This window comes from Siniperca chuatsi, linkage group LG1, assembly GCF_020085105.1.
Source record: "Siniperca chuatsi isolate FFG_IHB_CAS linkage group LG1, ASM2008510v1, whole genome shotgun sequence".
In the NCBI taxonomy this organism is placed as follows: Eukaryota; Metazoa; Chordata; class Actinopteri; order Centrarchiformes; family Sinipercidae; genus Siniperca; species Siniperca chuatsi.
The window spans coordinates 13,326,747-13,348,194 of NC_058042.1; the positions used below are offsets into that span (position 1 = coordinate 13,326,747).

General features: G+C 36.8%; 1 protein-coding gene across 6 annotated transcripts in view; it reads right to left on the reverse strand.

Moving 5' to 3' along the window:
* gpc6a (glypican 6a) overlaps positions 1–21,448 on the reverse strand; it is a 238,289-nt gene that overhangs the window by 49,428 nt on the left and 167,413 nt on the right. For all 6 annotated transcript variants that reach the window (XM_044193683.1, XM_044193691.1, XM_044193707.1 and 3 more), the window contains 2 exons: positions 20,605–20,996; positions 3,313–3,478 (listed from right to left, as the gene is read on the reverse strand). In XM_044193683.1, coding sequence (XP_044049618.1) covers positions 3,313–3,478; positions 20,605–20,996 — 558 coding nt within the window. The remainder of the gene's footprint in view (positions 1–3,312; positions 3,479–20,604; positions 20,997–21,448) is intronic.

Consider the following 21,448-nt stretch of genomic DNA (forward strand, 5'->3'; position numbering starts at 1 on the left):
ATGACAGATCAATCCTGATCTTCACTTTTCCAACATAATAGAAAATCAGCCATGTGATGTGACTATCGTGTTACTGTGAATCTGTTTTTGTGTTTCAGAGAGAGAGAATAAGGTGTGCTCCATGTATTGTTCTGCACTTGCCAAAAATTATTGTCAGACATGTCAGTAGCAGTAGTTCATGTCACCATGTGTTTTGGGAATGAGGAAACATGCAAAAAACATTTCTATAAATATTTAAGAGGAAGCAGGAAAACAACACTAAATCCATACAGTGCTGTAGTTGTGCTCCATGTTGTGATTATTGAAACCTGGATTTAAAGATTTCATTTTTAGTCCCAACAGTTGTTTGCGGTATATTGCAGTGTTATACAGCCATTTTGCCAGAACTAGATAGACTCTGTATTTATATTACAATTCTATTCTATCTAAAAGACATATTTAAAATGCTTACTAATGTAAATGACAATATGATTTCTCTGGTCTGTGCAAATCTAATGGCATTGATTAAAGCCTGGCTAGTCCAAAATATTTTTACTGTTAAGAAAAATCCCTAAAGCCTTATGAATACTAACATATTCTTAAATGTTTCTCAGGTCTACCATTTCACTGTATTGAGCTGGAAATGAGCCAAGAACTTAATAAACACACACACGCCGTCAACCCGGACGGGCTTCACACTTCTTCCATTAGAAAGTCTTACCTCATTTGACACTTTCTGTAACTGCCAATCATTATCTAGCACTTCAACTCAAAGTGAAGAAAAATGTTTCTAAGCCAACTTGTTATATTTAGGCTGTTTCAGAAGAAAATGCCTGGCAGTGTCCATTTTCTGTTTTCCTCACTGGAATCACAGCTCATATTTCCACATAGTAAATTGTAGGCATACAAGGTACTGTACATACAAAAACAATAGTTTAAAATAAAAGGCCTTTTTCACAACAGCCATTTTGACTCATTTTGTCACAGCAGCAAAAATACAGGTGTAACTAGTGACATTAATGATTTCTTTTTCAGCCATGCCAGTAAGCCTGCATGCACAATAGCAGCACTCTGGAACCTGTTCACCTAAACTAAATGCAGCCAGTATTAATATAATTTATTGCACCTGTGCATTTTTCTGCCATGACATTTCAAAATGTCCAACATTAAAAAAAAGTCCTGTTAATGTTACAAGCATGTATGTAGGTCAGGTATTTACTGTACCTTATAATTGAATGCAGCTTTGGTGTTACAAAATGAGCCCATTTTTTATGAGAATGTTGTACTATGGGTTGTTAGTTGCAGTAATGTTGCTAGGCTAGCAAGTTTCTACACATTGGAGTTAGTCCATTTTAACCATGTAGGAGTTTTCTGAAGGTTAAAGTTGTACTACTACAACTAATACAGTCTTGAAAAAGAGTGAAAAGTGTGACTGATAACCAGAATGAAGGATTGTCATTATTTAGAAGAAACCCACTGTATGTTAATTTCTGGTAATTAACTGAAGATGTAATGTTTTTATTGATTTACTTTATTTAACTACATACAACAATACATTTACAATGTTAAATGTAATATAAATCTGCCTACCTTGTTTTATTCAGTGTGTCTTGTCTTCAGAAATCTATCTAAAAATAGATGTTGCAATAGTCTTTTCAATTTTGATTTGTTCCACTAATACAAGAATGAGGAAAGCTCAACTTTGTACATTAGAGAGAAAAAAATCATTATCTGGTTTTAGCTTTCACTAGTTTTCACTTCTATTTTTTTGTGCCTGTTTTTAATAAAAGCTGGGAACAACAGTTTTTTTATTTATTATATAAATGTCCTTGATTCAGCAGGATTTAGAAAGATTATAGACCATTTTCAGAACTCATCCCTCTTCTCTCTTGTTGTGGAAGTTTAAAACTAAATAAAAAGCCTTGAGTCGCCTTTCTCCTGTGGTCTTACCAATCAATGGTATCGATAGTTACATTTAAACATGAACAAAGTCCACAGGTAAATGTCATTGAGGGTTCTTAAAATTAAAAGCTGTGCCTCTAATCTAACCTCTAATAAGTGATGATTTGAAGTGATGACAATGACATACTGTGTACTGACTCGATCCATACATTTCTATAATGCAAAGATGTGCTCCAGTGGTGAGAAGAGACCTGCGATACATTTAGAAGTTGTCTCTGAAAGGCAAATCAATATTTCTTGCAAGCTGCATAGTAAGCAAATCGAAGTTATTTAGCAACAGATAATGAATACAAAATGTCAGTAGACATCAAAAAATTAGTCTTTCATGGTGAAAATAAACATCCCTTGGGTTCTACATTTCTAATTATAATACACTCAGCAACACTGTCTTTCCAAACCAAAAAACAATGTCTGCACAAAAAGTGGTTCAAAATTAAAAATCCACTTTTTCTACACCACAAGGGTGTTTTTGTCTAACCAGATTCATCATTCTGTTGCAACAACAGCTTTTCCCATTACTGTCAAGCACAGCGTCCCTTTGCGGCAATAGATTTGCCTCTTCACAACTGAACAAGACACTAACTTTTTAACGCATGTCATAAAGCTGCGAGACATCTCATTCAGTGCATAGGGGCCTGTGTTGATCTGAGACTTCAGACATGCCATCGGAGAGAACAAGCGGTACGTCATCTGATGGTTTCTCGAATGACAGGCCTGTCACAAAACAGCCAAAAGCTTAGAAGTGCAGTTCACTTGACACACAGTCTTAAGGGATAACTCTTAAAAAAAAAGTTGCCTCATTTAAAAAAAAATCTGTTAGTGTGGGTGGAAGGATGGGATTGGTGTACATAACAAATAAAGCATTGGCCTACAAAAATCCAGAGGGAATACTCTATGTGCCTCCTTGGTATCCATTTAACAGGAGGGCTTACAGCAGCCAGCTACTTACAGCCTAACTGAAGTGCTATATTACTCACCGAGCTCAGCTGGAAACACTATAGAAAATGTGTTTGCCTAGAATCTGCTATCCTTTATCAATCCCAAACAGCAGGGACCACAGCTTTAAGAACCATGCCAGGGTTCCAGCAACAGCAAACAACATTTCAGAAAAGAAGGAATGGTTGCACAAATAAGATTTCAGTTTTGTCTCTGTAAATCCTTTAAAGCTGAATCTAACACAGCACATCCTACTGAATTCCCACAGAGACTATTCAAAGACACTGCCTTGGAAAAGTAACATGCAGACTTAGAAGTACAATTGTGCACACACAGACAGATAGACACACACACAAACCTACAAAGATTACAAAGAGAAAATGAGAAACAGGCACAAGGGCACTTGATTTGAATCAGAATCTTATTTTTTCTTACCGATGAAGAGGTTCCATTCAGCATCTAAGTCTGCCTGGTTTGCTAGACAGCCCCTCATAACGTTGTGACAGTAGTTGGGACAGGGTTTCAGCCCAGGCATGCCGCGACAGTATGGACAGTACAGCATCTTGGTCAAGGCTCTGACACATGCTGGAACTACATTCACCTATGAAGCAAAGAGACGTTCTTCAGTTATGTCGAGTCTTTTCAAGCTCATTAAACCTCACTAATTATTTTATGACATGCTGTATGATTCCTAAAATAAAGAGAGAAGTTGTGATAAAACAGTAATGTTGCACACCATAAGTGACATTTTCATAGTTTTACAAAATATCATGAGGTTTCCATAGAAACCACTGCATACCACAGTCAGTGCAGATAAAGCATCAATAGTAAGGAATGCAATTCCCTGTTGAAACATCAGGGGGGAAATGTCAGACGCATTTTAACTTTTGACAAACATCGCCACAACACATCACATCTTCTGAAGCTTGAAATGTGAAAACCCACCAGATAAAACTGTATGACAAGACAAGGTTTACAACTCTGTCCATCTCGATTCCTTGTGAAGGCTGTGCCTTTTGTTGTTGGGTCATGTCATTGTACCGGCTTTAGTGAAAGCGACAAGGTTCTCACATCTGCTTCCCTTCAGAGGTGGGGATGCAGAACGAAGAGTACATCTGATAATTGGCCTGTCAGCCTCTGTATTCATGCTTGACTTTAGATTTTGTCCAGCACACACTCTGGAGACTGCTGGTGTGTGTTTGTGTGTGTGTGTGTGTGTGTGTTTGTGCGCAGGGAAGGTTGGCAGATTGGTCAATGGTAGTCATAAGACGGGCCATACAACTGGACACCATTTTCTATACTTTTAGGGTTAGGGTTAAGCTAAGAAGAAATTACGGATGTGAATGCTGGCTGTTGAATGATACATGTTGAATGATACCAATAATGTCTGAAAAATGTGGAATATTTTAAGGTTTGTTGAAAAGCTGATGCTAAACTGAATTGCTGGCTTTGAAAGTTGAATAGTACCAATAATGTATGAAAGATGTGGAAAGATTTTGAACATTCCGTCCATTCATTTGAATGGGGAAAATTTCCTGGAAAACCTTGAATATTTTGGAAAGTATGAAACTTATCAAAAATCTGAATAAGAGCTCACCATTCCTAATTGAGCTGAATATTTTGATGCTTGATTGAAGTTTCAATGTTTTAGCATTCATACCCAATATTAATAAAGATTTTTTTTGTAGAAGAATTAAGTCTAATTCTAGAGTAACGCTGTGTTCATCCATCAGAGCAAAACTGATTTGTTTGCCGTTTCTAAAAGTCCAGTCAAGTCAAATCAGTGTTACTTGAATGGTCAGGCTCCTGCCTATATCTGTGATTTGCTAACTCCCTATGAGCCTGTCCGCTGCTTGAGATCCTCTGGCAGGGCCCTACTAATGGTTCCAAAATCTCAACTTGTCACTGAAAGTGGCCGGGCTTTTGCTGTTCTGGCCCCTCAGCTGTGGAACTCCTTGCCTGGAGATCTCAGGTAGGCAAACTCAGTGTCCTCTTTGAATTATTTTATCCTGTTTTTTATCTTATGTTTTGGATCTTATTGACTCTTACTATTGTTTTTATTATAAAGCACTTTGTAACTTTGTTTTTGAAAGGTGCTATATAAATAAAGTTATTATTATTATTATTATCTTCAGCTATCAGCTTTACAATCTGTACAGCTTCAGACACCCTCTTCCCTTCGATTCAGACAAGTAAAAACTCCAAAAAACAACCTTTAACAGGAAAAAAAGGAAGAAAACAAAGGAGCAAAACAAAGGAGGGATCTCTCCTCCAGGATGGAGAGAAAGCTGAGTTTTTATTCTGAGAAAGATTTATTCATTTTTGTGATACTCATTTTGTGTTTCACCATTTTCTCTGTCATAATTAATATTGTTAATTTGACTTTTGTTAATACTGTTGGAAGAAAGAAAAAAGAAACATTTAGAGAGAGACAACCAGAAGCCCGGTGATATAAATACCGCTGAAGATAAAAGTGTGATGAACCAAAAAACATCTGCGTACTTTTGTAGCTCCATGGCAACATCTGATGCTGTGCTATGACACTACATCAAGCTTCAGTCTTCTATCTAGTCTGTTTTGAACACAGTAGAATGTCTTTGATTTTATTGGTACAATGATCAGACCACCTGTGTGTGCATATATCTGTTTGTGTGTGTGTGTGTGAGAGAGAAAAAGATGAGAGAGATGAGAGAAAATAAGGGAGAGGAAGAGAAAGAGAGACAGAGAGGGGGAAGACAGAGATGTACGCCATTAGTGCATTTAATTCCACTTCTGCTTGACAGCCGGCTACAAGGTTCAAATGAACCATCTTTGACATTTGCAATCTGCCACTGACATCACGCAATGTCTTGTAAGAAGGCCATTAAACTAGGTTGCTAGCTGTCATTTCCACCGCTGCATGTCATCCGCTGGTATATGTTCTTGTAAATTGTTTATATCACTCTGGAAGTGTGGTTAACATATTGGAATTTTCACAAACAAGGTTCATTTGATTGAACACATTTCATAGCTGACATGCATGGAAAACATTTATGTGTCATGCTTGGGTGGCATCAGGTTCGAAACAGTAGGAATAATCGGATCCTACTAATGGTGGCAATATATATATCTATATATGTGTGTGTGTGTGTGTGTACGTGGACCTACAGTATTTCTGTTCCTTCTGGAAAATGGTCAGGATGATATAAATGCTAAAGAGCTGAACTGATGGCCAACTAAATAGGAATGCTAATAAGTAAATCCTTTATAGGTAACACTTTATTTTAAGTCATATTTAGCATTTATAAGCAGTATACAGACATTTAATAAATGGTTTATAACACACTATAATGTAGTTGTATGCAGCTATAAGGACATTTTTAGGTGTTTATTAATGTACAGTATTTATCAACAATTATTATTTATATTATTACAACTGTGTTTTACTATATTGTCATTCATTATCTGTTTATACATCATCCTCCACTTCTAAGCAGATATATCTGCTAATAATGACATTATAGTGTGATGTAAACCATTTGTTAAATGTTTATAAATGCAAGGGTACTTAAAGTGTTTCTAAGCTATATATTTAGAAATGATTTATTTATAATAGTGCTATAGGTGTCTGCTATCAGCCTGCATGGACCCATCACTGTCACTAGCATTTAATTTCTACATTTTCTAATTCACAGGCAGTGCTGGAGGGAGTACAAAAAAAGAAAAAGAAGAGCAAACAGAGAAAGAACTGGCTGTGGAGAGAGCCAAAGAAGCAGGGAAACAAACACCAAGAAAACAGAGAGACAGATACAGATGAAACAGACGGAGAGAAAACCGGACAAGACACTAGCAGACAAACAGAAGGAACAGGCAGGTGCTACCGCCACATTTGGACAGAGAAAGAGAACCAAGTATATGCCAATCGCAGTGCTTGTCTCTTATTTCCCAAAGAATCTTTACTTGCAAAATACACACTTTATGATTTCTATAATATACTTGTCTCAAGTGGCAGCCCACATGCAGCTATAACCTTTACATCTCAGTCTGGTCATTCTGTGCCTGAACTACACTTTCTGTATTGATTATCAGTATCACACATATAAATCCATCAGTCAAATCTGACTGCTACATGCAATTCATCGGTCTACTGTAACTGATGCAGGGACGAGACAGTTTTTAGATTGCACTTGCACTTTCACCTGCATTGCCATGCATCTCCAGCAATTTCTCCCCCCCTCCCTCATCAATGACATAACCCCCCAGATTAAATATAACATTTTTCTATCAAGCTATTTGAATCATTATATTTCACAGGCTAATTTGCATATAAATATATTTGCTATAGTGACAGAGGGAAGAGAGAGGGAGAGCCTGTCTCTTTTGTTTTCTCTGTTGGCTCAGCCTCACCCAGTCACTGCACCTGGGCAAGGACATTAAATCCAGTTTAAACCACAATCATAAAACAAAAACTAGTCGACAGCATGACTTTGGAATATATTCACTTAATAAATTCACTGTTCCACTGCTATGGTATAAATGATGGCAGCATTACAGAGGAGCCTAATGAAAATATAGTATACTGTATCATCTACTCAACATCAGCAAAGCACTGCAAATGTCATTTTGTACAATTTAATACCATCATACGTTTTCTTCCAACTTGTACAATAAAGTACAGTACTTATTCATGAGAATATTAAATAATTAAAACAAGTTCTGGGATTAATCTGTTTCTGTCAATTCAATTAAACTTGGCCCAGTTTCTAGACAGCCTGTTTAAGAGACATGGAGAAAACACTGGGACAATTTTCTTAACTATAGACCCATTCCAACTACACTCTTTATATTCAGTGTGGCCTGTTAGTTGCAACCAAAGGAATATATTTCATACTGCAAATAGGAAAAGTGTTTTAAGCTGCCCTTAAGCTTTGTGAGTCTTTGGAAAATTTGCATTAAAATGGTGCCTCCCAATGCAGTTATCTTACAGGGACTTTTACATTATTGCAGTTACTGTGCCCAGCAATCGCTGGGTACCCTGGATGAAGGGTAATCTGATAATCTTGTTAGCACTTATTTACAGTTGAGTGGATGGAATATTTCACAGCAGGCTGAGACTGTAGGACTGGGGAGCGAGATGCCTCAGATCCAGAGTGAGATTAAAACACTAATCTACTCATCCGATGTTTAAGTGCTATGATAACACTGCAAGGAGAGCATGTGTTTGTGTGCGAGTCGGTGTGTGACTTTTGCAGTGGTGGAGGAAGCTATTTACAAGTTTTAGTGCTATTTGTTGTTTTGTCTGTTGTTTTTTTATGTGTTGAATCAAACTCAGACTAAACAGCTACACATGCTACATATTTGGTATCAAATTAAAGAGGAAGTTCTGTTTTTTAAAATGAACACAACTTGTCATTGTCAGTTTCATTTTGTTTTTGAGATTGAGCTGTTTGTTTGGACTGAGTAGGAAAATGCTCATTTTAGTGACATTCTAGTATTCTTCTGGGGTCTAGAGGGTTAAAGTTACAGGTGGTGAATGTGATTCTGGAGAAATACAATACCATGACAAATACCATGATATAGAGCGAACAACAACACAGCAAGTAATATAACTAACTAGCTAGGTTGTGGGTTAGCAAACTGTCCCTACAGTTGCTGCTGCGAAGCTGAAACAGCCAGAGAGGACGAGACGGTTTCCCAGAGCCAGCAAACCAGCTCCAGACAGCGATACTCACAACTCTCCTGCTACTATAGCTAATGTCACAACAACAGCATATCTTGGCAAACTAGAAAATAAGCTGAATGTCCGTGGGCAAGTCATTTAACATGACCTGACACAAATCGTGGCTGGAATAGTGTTTGTTTGTTTCCCATTTACAGAGCCAGGGCTGTGTACAAACACTGGATTTATTTCAGCGCACACACTGAACGGACAGCTAGCGGACCGTGAATTTGACAAAAATATGTATACTGGATTAAAATCGCATACCCCACCTTTAAGTATTTATGAGCAAAATGTGCTTTAAGTATCAAAAGTAAAAGTAAAGAAGAAAAATTGACTATTATATATTATATTATTGGATTATTATTACCTGTGCATTAATGTGTAAGTAGGTTTTTACTGTTGTAGGTGGTCGAGGTGGAGCTCATTTTATTTTTTTTCTATACTGATGGGTAGTTTATTCTATGCTAAAGCATCATATTTTATAAACCTTTTATCTATTTTGTATGTTAAGCTGTTAAGCTGTCAAATTAATGTAGTGTATAAAATATTTCCCTCTGCATTGTAGTGGAATAGAAATATAAAGTACAATTAAATTAAAATACCCAAGTAAAGTACCTCAAATTTGACAAGTACATTTAGCTGTAAATACTGTACTTTTTCTTAGACTTTTACTTGTAATGGAGCATTTTCATATTGTTGTATAAGTACTTAAGCACAGTACCTGAGTGAATGTACTTAGTTATATTTAGTGTTTTCTAGAGAAATACACCACTTACAAAGGAGAGTGGGGTGAGGCATAAACAGTGGTCTACTTATTAGCCTGCTGCTTCAGAAGAGCAGATGATGCGGTACGTTGTTCACTCAGACTCCTAATGGGAACTTTATTGAGGAATAAAAATGTAAGGTTATAAATGCAATGAGCCTGAGCAATAATAGAGCAAGCCATTTCTAATTTCATCCCATAAAGGCCACAGTCGGGAGCCATTGCACACTGAATTCAGTATCAGCAATAAGACATATCCAAGATAACTAAATCATTATAATAAAAAGACAAGGCTCACTATTATAATGAGAGATAACTCTAAAAGACGCTCTTAGAAGACATCACCTTGTCTCATTGGACAGGGTGTTGTCATGCACATATGGCGTGAACTCCCTTTAGGGGTAACAGAGTGGGAAGGGCACAGACGATGGAAATTGCTTTGTGCCACAAAGTAATGAAGTTGTGAGAAATGACAATGACTTTGCAAGCTACCAAGGCCAATCAAGAGGAACACTAGTGGGACAGTGAGACTGTCGCCAAAAAATTGTCTCAATAGTTCTGTCATAATTATTGTGACAGTTTGCGTTGCTTCACACTGATTGGACATGGATGTAAGACTGCATAGCTGTCCCAGTGTCCCCACTCAATTCCACAGCCATTAGTGTCAATGGCAATGTGAGTGAACTGTCACTTTGCAAATCAGACTACCATCTGCTACCAAGAGAAACATGTGCCTGGTCGCACCAAACATCTGTGTAAAAACTTCATTTATTTCTTATTTCTTTCTTACCACAGGATTACATTAAAGGTTGTTGCAATAAAAATGTAAAATGAATTCCTTAGGTTAGAGAAAACTCTAAACATCACCTGGAATATGCTTACAGAAGGTAACATTAAACCTTCATACACTAGCCTTCTGCTGCACTGGCAAGTGAGCTAATGCTTTTTTAATAGTACTATCAGAAAAAGATAAAAGAGCAAACCTGAGTGATGACGAGACGCTTATTCTGCTAGACAGAAATAACGCCAATGCATAGTCAAGTCTAAAGACTACTTTCATCAAATACATCTGTAATGTAGTAAAATATGTATTATTGTATGTTTGCATTTGCTTTATGTAGCGGTTTCTGTTTTCAAGAAAAGCTCATAAAGCACAACTGCTGCTTATCACATACAGTAAGATGTACAACAGCTCCTTGTGGCTTTGTTTTAGCACATAAATATCATACTTAGGTAAAAGTTTATATTTCCTTTTGTGAGACTTAATACTAGTTTTCAGACAGTAATATTGTGTTTGTTGTCCATAATATTTAACTTACAACTGCATTTAGTAGTTAGAATAAGGTTTTACATTGTTAGAGTTAGTGCAGTAGTTAGACTAGATATTTCTCACAGGTTAAGACATCAGTGTAATTCTCTCCAGCTTGAACACAAGGTGCCATTATGAGAACACCTCCTACAAAGCAACAAGATGTCACAGATTTTTAATGAACAGATTCAAAGGAGGCCGAGACCAGGACAAACCCAAAAGCAAAATAGATAGCTAAAATTCCCATTTTATCCCAAATTATTTAAATTTCTCAAGAATAAAAACAGATTTAGTATCGTAAGTATTAACTAATTAATAGATGTATGTTTGTATACTGAATGTATATTACATATAAAGTTTAACTGCTTGTATTGTTAGTAAAAAAGTCAACAAATGTATCACATTTTCTAAGCAGGCAAGAAATAAAAAGCTTGGTAAGCTTTTAGTACAGCCTTATTATTAAAATAACTTTTAGCACTGTTTTTGCTGTTATTTCTATGACACGGACTATAATAAGTGAATGAAAGCATATCATTTGACAACCATTACATTAAAAAAAAAACACACAAACCTAATGCTTGGGCACATAGAGTCCTTGTAGAAACGATGGGTCAACAAAATGGGATTTGGGAACATGGGAACAATTTTTTGATGAATGAGCTCTATCACAATGCCTTGCAAAAATTGTCCTCTCCAGAAAAGTATTGCTTCACCATGAAGGTGATCTGAACTTAACCAAGTAGTTTTAGTTGCCTAAACATAGGCACATCTTAATCACAAGGGTGCCAGAGCAGAAAATGCTCACAAGGGGTCCTTGTGGAAGATGCTGACAAATGCCCTATTTTGATGTTTAAGTATGTAGATTTGTTGACTCCAACACATTCATGCCTGTACATGTATAGAATTTTAAAGTGTTTTACCATGTGTACCTAAAAAGTGTACAGTATGCTCTGATTTGCAGTTAAATTATGAATTGTTGACCAAGTTATATTAACAAAATTATTACAATAGGAAATATCTTGGAAACCAGCACTCTCTTTCAGTCCAGCTGAATTACATTTGTGTATTTGTTGGCAATACACAGTTTGCTAGAACAGCATCACAAAGATCTACACAAATAGATAGAGATGCACAAATTTATTTATTGTTGAAAACCACAAACATGCCAATTCACAAATACGTTCAGAGACTGATAAGCAACTGGATAAACTTGAGTTTAATTATTAATCCTTTAGTACATACAGTCAGACTGCGCACAATATGACAGTGCATGCGCTAAAGTGTAAATGATAATAAAACATGCTCTGTAGAACTTCGTACTTTCACTAATAACGTCTTCTTTCTGTGCTTCTCTGTGAACTTTAGAGTCTCCCTCCACTCAGCATGTTAAATGTAAGATGGAGCCAAAGACAATTCCAGAGAGGCTGCACTAAAATCAGTTGCTGTCAAATCAATGAATGTCTGAGACTGACAGAATAATCCACATGTGAGCAGCTGTGCCTCTATGAAACAGCACAGTGGTACTCGGCGGGCCCCTGCGACCCAAACGAGTCAGCTCAAATGTCTGTCTTTGGTGAGGCATACGATTGCCCGTTGATCTACCCTGACATGTACCATGTTATGTGGCATGTCTGGAGCAGCAGTTGGGACTGTTTCTTTAATTTACCAAGACAAGTGCAAACATGTTAAAAGCCAAGCCCACACTGCTCGATGACTAGGCACAGTGTACCATGAGCCATTCACCATCTCTAGTGGCCTACAACACCTACGTACACTACATTGTTATCCATCTGCCATGGTGCCTCCTGGATTAAAGCACAGCACTCACCCTGTGTCCATCTGACTCTGAAGGTCTGCAGCCCAGCCTGAATGTCAGGGGCAAACAGGTCTCGTGTGGCTGCCAAGAAACCTCTGAACAAATGTCACAACATCGGTGCTGACAACCTTCTCTAAGTGCTTGTTAAATAAAGATGTGGTGCCATACACTTTAAGTCAAGGTGCAAAAAAGTAGTCATAAGACGTGATCTTGGCTAGCACAGCCAACTGAGGTGACATATTTTCACTAGTTTTTGGATAAGACAGATGTATTAGGGGCTTTTTCTTCTTGAACATGTTAAAATTTGATGGATATTTTACTCAATTTTCCATCCTTGTGTATGTTGTTCTAAATGTCCTCAATATCAGGCTGTCTGAGTCTTCTGAGTTTTCAGTATAAAATGGAAGTGTGTACACTGTAGAGAGGAGTATACAGTATACTTCTTTATTATCCTTTCATATCATGTTCTTGTATTTCAGACCACATGCTGTCTCTCATATATTCCCGACATTCTGCAGTTCACCACAGATCAAAATCTTTTAATTAAAAAGGACATCTTTGGAGCAGCACATTTCCCGATGATGTGCCAACCTTTTTGAGCCAGTTGCCATCTGCCGTCACAGCACTGTGGCTGAGGCCTTATCCCCAGCAAGCTGTGTGAGCTGTGCGCCAGCGAGAGAGAAGAAAACAGAGAGAGAGAGTGAGAGTGAGAGACAAGTTTGTCTGGTGCATCTGTAGAAGTGGGCCTCAGCTGAGAAACATGGATGGACCATACTCTCTTATTACATACTTTTCTCTAGGAGGTCACTTAATCTGCCCTAAACAGAATCTGCTGTCAAATTGTTCTAGTCCACTATCTGGATGTGCAACATATTCATCACAAATACAGATAGTGATCTACATAAGACTCATGTAGTTCACACTGTGCTACATTCTCACTTCCTTGATTAAATGAAGGCATTTTGTGTCTCTGACAGAATTTGTACATCCAAAATAACTGTGACTGATTCCATTGGCATTGCTTTGCTGTGTCGAAGAGCTTATGGGCGCCTCATTGGGTGTGATTTAGTTATACAAACTTATTGTGTGTTTGTGTATTTTTTTTTTTACCATTAATTAATGAATAGTTGTGTCTATAAAATGTCCAAAAATGAAAATATTGTATAATGTCCAACCCAATTTGAGTCCTATGTGACATCGTGGAAAAGGTTTCAGTCGTAGACACTAGTGTCCAGATGACTACGACTGAAACCTTTTCCACGATAGAACACTCCTGGACGAATGAGGGACTACACCGTCTTATTTCCTATGTGACATCATCAAATTATTTGTTTGTTCGACCAACAGTCATTCATTTTACCTGATCAAGGTCTGAGGACCAAATGTTGATAATAAAGTGACTAAAAGTGATTAACAGTGTCTGGGATTTTTTTTTTTGTTTCTTTCACAGTCATGTTGATGATCCGACGCACCTGTCCATAAACTTTCTAGAGTGCAAGAACAGCAGAAAAGCTGAAAACAGAGCAGGCATTTTTTTTTTTTTCTGAGATTGTACAATCGAGTGTTGAATACACTTTACTGTTTTGCCTTGACAGTGAGTGGGCTAAACAGATATATGGTAGTGAGTAGAAAAGACCAAAAAAAAAATGGAAAACATGGAACTGATCCTGATATTTCTCTCATGTCCGCAAAGACTCTGTAATCTGGCAGAGCATTGATCTAAGGTAAATGTTGTGTAAAGATTAGAAACTGCCTTGGAGCTTAATGTTAAATCATCTGACAGTTTGTGGTAGGAAATGAGTGTATAATGAGATCAACATGACAGTATAAGCCATCAGAAAAAACAAATCCTGAGTACAAAATACCTTACTTCCTTCCATCATCATGACTAAATATGCACCATGGACTAGGCCAGCTTCCCATGCGTATGCAGAGTGAGTGATAAGTGCTCTAAATGCCTGAACTTTAAACCTTTCAAAAAGGTCCAAATCCTTGCAATCTTTTCTGAGCAGGTCTTAATGTGGTTGGACTGTGTTTTAAGTACCCCCAGGATAAAACTCTTAATGGTCATCATAAACTGTAATCCAGAGAGATTCTGCACTTAATCCAGGATCGTGCAAATCGAGTGCAATCCTGTTTTATGAAGTGATAGCTCTCCTGTTCTGACTTCACTGCATATGGAGCTGTCTGTTAGCAGTAATTATGTATGGCTCATCATCATTGGTGCATCATCATGTAACACGGAAAATTGATCAGACAAATGGTTGAGAGCAGCCATTTCATATAAAAAGGTGCGTCTTGTCACTTTAAAACCTCGGTTTTTATGACTTTCACGACTGATTCGGTTATTTGAGTTAACAGTGGCTAGTTAGAACCACTCACCAGGGGCCATGTGCAGTACGCAACACTTCACATATAAATTGGACTAAAGACCCATGGCAGAGACAAGATAATATTATAATGCTTCTCATAGACCAGTAGGCATTTTCTCATTTTAACTTCCCCAACTCAACTCACTCGTATTCAGTCATGGTGAAAGAATAAGAAGAGGAACTGAGAAGCTTTGATTGATGTAGACTCAAAAGGTGCCTTATGTATGACTAATTAGATAAATTATCATTAAACTGCCAAATTGCCAAACTACACTGCAAGTGCTCGAACAGGAATTATGCACGATTGACTACATGACTGGCATTAATTTTAGACCCTAATTCTTGGTGGTGCAAAGTAACTAAGCACATTTACGCTTGTACTAGAAGTTTTGAGGTTGTTGTACTTTACTTGAGTATACATTTATGATGCTTTATACTAATACTCCTACATTTCAGAGGCTCCTTGCTACACTACATGTATTTGCTATGTTACTACTTAGTATTCATATACATATTCTCATCTAATGCACATGCTGAGTTTACACAATATGATGCATTGCTATGATATAAACTACCCAAAAAGACACAAAGTAGATACAATTAGCAGCAGAGAAAGGTCAAGAAAGAAGGTCAAACTGTCCAAGGTCAACGATGATCTTTCAATCTCAACTTTTAAGCCAACATGGACAAGAAATCCTTAAAGTGCTCATAAAAAATGGAAATTTAAAACAATTCCATGACAGCTGGGCATACTCCATCTGCTAAGGAAGATTGTATTATAAGATCGAAAGCCCAAGAACAGCTAATAAATGGACCTTGTGGTGAGATTGTTTTGTCAACTAGACCAGCTATAACAGTCTAATTCAGCTTGAACATTAATGCATCAGGAATAATAATGAGTTGTGAAAAATCCATCCAAGGTGATGTCTTCAGTTGCCTTGTTTTCCAGCACCCAAATATATTTACTTTGAAATGATTTAAAACAGAGAAAAGTAGCAAATCTTCACATTTGACAAGCTGAGCCAGAGGATCATGAGTTTTTGCTTAAAAATTGCTTCAACGGTTAATTAATTGATTTTTTGATTGATTGAACAAATAATTGGCTAATTGTTGCAGCTTTACATTGAACACACACATTCTGCCTAATGAGGACTTTTGATACATCGGTACATTTGGCTGTAAATACTTTTGGTTTTACTTTTTACTTTTACTTGACTTTTTTTAAATAAAATTTGAATGGCTGGACTTTTACTTGAAATGGAGAATTTTTACATTGTTGTATTAGTACTTTTACTTAAGTATCTAAATACGTCTCCCACTGGTGCTAATTCTACAGGATGCTAAGTAAAGTACACAGTAATCTACCTTAATGACAGATGGTTTACGAAACAACACTTTACAGGAAGGTGTGTTTGGCACAGCACTCCAGCTGTGAGGTGTGTTTGACCACCATTTGCTAAAGTAACACAAACTGCTGAATGACCAAACACAGCAAAACACTGATTTCTGAAGATACTGTATAGTAACTGCAGCAGTTACACCACACAAATGTAGCATTCTACCATAAAGCATATAAATCCTCAGTGCTTATGGATATGAAATTGAACAGGAAGTGCCTTTTATATAGTGCAGTGCTTACACCTGAGAAGTGAAAAATGCATGTATGCACTCTGAGACAGTGTTGTAAGGAGATGCAAGTGGCTTTTTGTAGCTGAAAGCAGCAAGTACGGAGGGTGATTCTTGGGTCAAGGTGATTTGTCATGTCAAGCAACTTTTCACCTCGAGTTCTATGGTTGTTCACCAGTCTGACAGCCTTCAGCAATGCCACACTGTTTCCTGGCTCCACTTCATAATTGATGAGGAAGCAAGGAAAATGGGATTTGATCCAGAGTGAGGGTGCCTTTTAGGCCTGGGACAGATGTATAGCGCTGCTCATTTAGCACTCACATCGCACTTTAATATGTACATACTATCATGATGTAAATTCCCCATAATTATGGGAGTACAGTGGGTACAGGAGGAGGGTGATAATATATCAAGCGGATGGTTCAGTTTCAGACACAATACAAGTTGGCAATGGTTTAGTATCTGGTCTAATAAAGAGAAATTATTAAAGTAGATTATGAATTTCAAGTCATGTTCAGTTGCCACAGAGAGTTACCTTTCGACGTGCATTATTTGCATTATATGTGCATTATTTTTTGGAAACAACTTATATATAACAAAAAGCGCCTCATACACTGACTACATTGCATCAAAAATGCCAACATTCTGAATATGTAGTTTACATAATTAACAGCAGCAATGCTATAAGAGTTGAATTCAAAACTATACCAAAGAGTATTTAGTTCTATTCAGAGTTGGTATTAAATTTATAAAAAATGTAACACTCACCAACACTGAATTGGCATATTTAAACTTAACAATATACTTTTCTCAGGGAAGTGTTAATATTATACTCTTTAGTGTTGTTGTAGAGCTGCAATGATTAATCGACTGAAATTATTATTTCAATTATTATTATAAACTATTTTGATAATAGATTAATAGTTAATAGTAATTGATAGTAAAGTAAAAATGCCACAGATTTGCTGGTTCTAGCTTCGGAAATGTGAGAATTTCTTTCTTTGTCATGTAAATTGAATATTTTGGGGTTTTGCACTGTTGTTCAGACAAACCAAGACATTTAAAGACATTACCTTGGAGTCTTTGACCTTTTAAAGACTATTAATTTAGTAATCGAGAAAATAATAAGCAGATTAATCAATAGTAAAAAATAATCATTAGTTGTAGCCCTAGTTGATTGTTGTTGACTGTATAATTTTTGTTGAAACAGCATTTTCTGTAACATAAAAAATTATTTGTGGTCATATACTGAAGTTGTGATATATTGTAATGCATACAGTTATACTGACAATCTACTCAGTTCTGTGATCTGCCTGTCTCTGACAGGCCAGTGCTTAACGCAGGGAGTTGGTTTAGCCTCCAACAAGTTCTTTCTCAATCTGAGCACATCTCATTTACTTTTCTGCCCTCTCACTTTTGCTCGTACTTTCTTTCTTCCCTCTTCTGACAATTTGTCTCTCCTGTTCGACTGAAAGGGACAGCAGATATAAAGGACTAATTTCACTGCTGAACTCTGAAGACGTTTTTAAAACTGATGTTTGAACTTGTGAGAAACTACAGTTTTATATAATTTGTGCCTAATTTCAGGTGAAGAATATTGATTTTGGAAGGGTCAGCAACTTTCCAGACTGAAACTGTCATTTCAATTTATCAGTAATTGAATGAAATTAGTAGATGAATAAGTGTTGCAAAATTCCTAATGAGGATATATGCAGTTAAATTTAATACCTTTTAAGACCTTTTTTAAGACCCTTTCCATACATTTTAAGACCTCATCGCCAGTTGAAAGAATTGAGTGACTAACCTAATACAAGGTTTATTAGAAAGAGTAATATCAGTAATCAGGCATGTGATTGGCAAGGGACAAAAAATATACAGAACGCAGAGCACGGTGAAGTGCTGCTTTGCTTGTGGGTCCTCAGCCAAGAAAATTTGAAGTTAATTGACCAAAAACTATGCATTTTCCCATAATTTTAGACTATTATCATTACAATATTTATGAAAAAAAACAACACAGGTTGTAGTCACATTACACTCTGACATTTGCAAGAAAAAAAGTGAAACAAATATGCTCAGTGATAGTTTGCTCATCCTCCCAAAGTTAGGGTGAAGCCACTAACCAACTGTAGGGATGGGTATCGTTAGGAATGTATCTTTATCTTATCCATACGCTTATCGGACGGTTATTTATCTTACCGGTTCTTTTTCATTACTAAATAATAGTTGTTTTTTTTAATTATCTATTTTTTTTAAAGAATAAATTCATAACAGGAGTAGAATTCAAGAATTTATATTTTAAATATAACTCAATATTGTTCCTAGAGCACCAACAGTAAAGTCACTACATGAACTCAATATCTCACTGAAAACAAATCTAAAATGTCAGTAAAATAAATATTCCTGACATCAAAATACCGAGTGAAGTTTAGAAAGAATGAAGAACACAGACATCAGTCAGGAGGAGGAGGGACTGATACTGGAGGACCTCCTGTCCTCTGTCCTCCTCCCTCTGCTGCAGGTACTGCTTGTAGAGAGAGGAGGAGTGTGTGTGTGTGTGTGTGTGTGTGTGTGTGTGTGTGTGTGGCTTTTCTGCTCTGTACTCGAGTAACGTTACCTTAACTTCCCTGGTTCTCTGCTCTGCTGTCCACTGTGTGTGTTTGTGTGTGCGTGTGTAAAATATTTTTTTACATCTGCATGATTCACGTGGGTCACATTTTCACGTCGGAAAATCCAGAATTCTGTATTAATCTGAAACTGAAAATGGCATTTAAGACTTAATTGTATGTAATTAAGTAATGGCTATAGGCCTACAGTGTTTAAGAAAGTATGTTGTGAGTAATTTCTTCCATTATTGTTATTTATTCCATGTTCATAAATTTCCCAGTAGGCTTTATATTGTGTTCTATAAACTCTAAACTGTGAACCAACAGAATCAAATGGAATACATGTGGATGATGGATACAGTATGACAGGAGGAAGAAAATAAAGACTTTAAAATCTATTTAAATTTTGTTAAACAAATCTTTCTAAGCCCTCATCTTTCACCTTTATGTCCACTGATTGAGTTTTAAATAATCAAATTTTAATGTAAATAACTCTACTAGTTGTATTATTTCTGCCAGTGTTCGCATCTATTTTATAAAGCAGAGCTATGCAATGTACCACAAACTGCAAACAGCTTTGGTTATATAATTTTTCCAGTTTAGATGCCCATGAAAAACTGTTGCATAACTTTCTGTGTTTAACATGGAATTAGAAAACATATCCACTAAGCCTTTAAAAACACATTTCTAATCTCCAGCACTCTAAAAACATTTATTTTTCAGAATCTAATCAACCAATTTTTCAAACCAAATCATAAACACCAGCAAAGAAAAACAAAAATAATTAATATCATCAAATTAACTGCCAGCATGGAAAATGTCACAAATTTTCCTGACACACATTGTCGAAAAAGTAACAAAATGAGAAGAGCGAGAGAAACACTGCAAACAAAACCCCATCAGAAATCTCTGGGGAAATGTGCTTTAATCTTTCCTCTTCTGCAAAGCTTTGCTCTCTGCGGGTGATTCTATTGAAATGTGGAGCATATAGTGTACTGTGTACTCCACCAGTGGTATGAAAACATTTTTCACACTGGCCTCATGAAGTGCATCAAAAAAAAAATCTTCATATGGAATCAAAATGCTTCTTCTTGATTTCTGTGCTTTTAATAAATAATTCAGATGCAATCTAATTCTAAATATGAATTGAAGAGTATGATGTAAAGTCCACGGAAGAAATTTCAAAGACTTCAGAACGAAGTCATAAAAGTATGAATAGTGCAGGTAAATCAAAAAGGTGTAGGTGGACATACCATTGGTACTTTTGGGTACAGTATGTACAGCAGAAAATAGCATCGATATGAATGATTAAATATTTTCTTCATCACCAGTTAGAATAATCACATAATATGGACTAGAATCATTTATGGCCTCATCAAAACAACCCAGTGTTATAGAAGAAACATATTCTATTTAAGACTGCAAGCAGTTAAAATCTTACAGGACATTTGCAATGTTTATTATTTTATCTCAAAGCAAAATACAACACTGCTAAACAGCACATTATCCCTTAACAGTCGATCAAACTCAAACTCACCTTAGCGACCCTGTTGGCAACCTCCCGACCCACCATTAGCCCCTGGACAAACGTCCGTGCAGCGATGAAGGCCCTGGTGACCTGGGCCTTCAGTTTCCTGGGCACATCTCCAAAGGGCTTTAGCTGATCTGTGTATTTACTAACGCACTCGAGGTAGTCGTCTGTGAAGTGGTACTGGGAGTTGAGTAACTGGAACATGCGCTCTAGCAGCCTGGACCAGAAGTCATTCAGCATCTCCTCCAGGTTGACGTTGCCCCCTGTGTAGTAGCGCTTTAGCTCAGTGAACAGGTCCTGGAACACCTCCGAGTTCTGCATATACAGCTTCCCGTACGTCCGTGTGAACATACTGTTGAGAGACTTCTCAGAATTGTCCAGCAGCTCCAAGAAAAACTCTAGATGGATGGATGGTTTGGGGAGAGGAGGGAAGGATAGAAAAGACAAACAGCTGGGTCATTATGCAGATATTTACAGTATCTGATGTCTTTTCCTAAAATATAAACCAGCCAAAAGGCTTCAAAAGCATAAGAGCAAATAATACTCTAATCTGAGTACTGTTTTTATACTTCAATGTCTCATTTTATGGCTCTGTCTGCATAGACAGGAGCAATGTATAGCAGCCAATAATAGGTACTTGATTATGTGAAGAAAGTCAGTCCAAAGCATTAATAATTTAATCGCAGAAATAATGGGCCACAAGGACTATGAATGATTAATGTAAAGGTTCTGATTGCATACTGTAACAAAATATTCATAAATTTTAGACACAGACACTAGTATACATTATCATCCTGAGCACCCACCATTATTCCCAGATGCATTAGTTTCTCACTAAAACAATTTATTT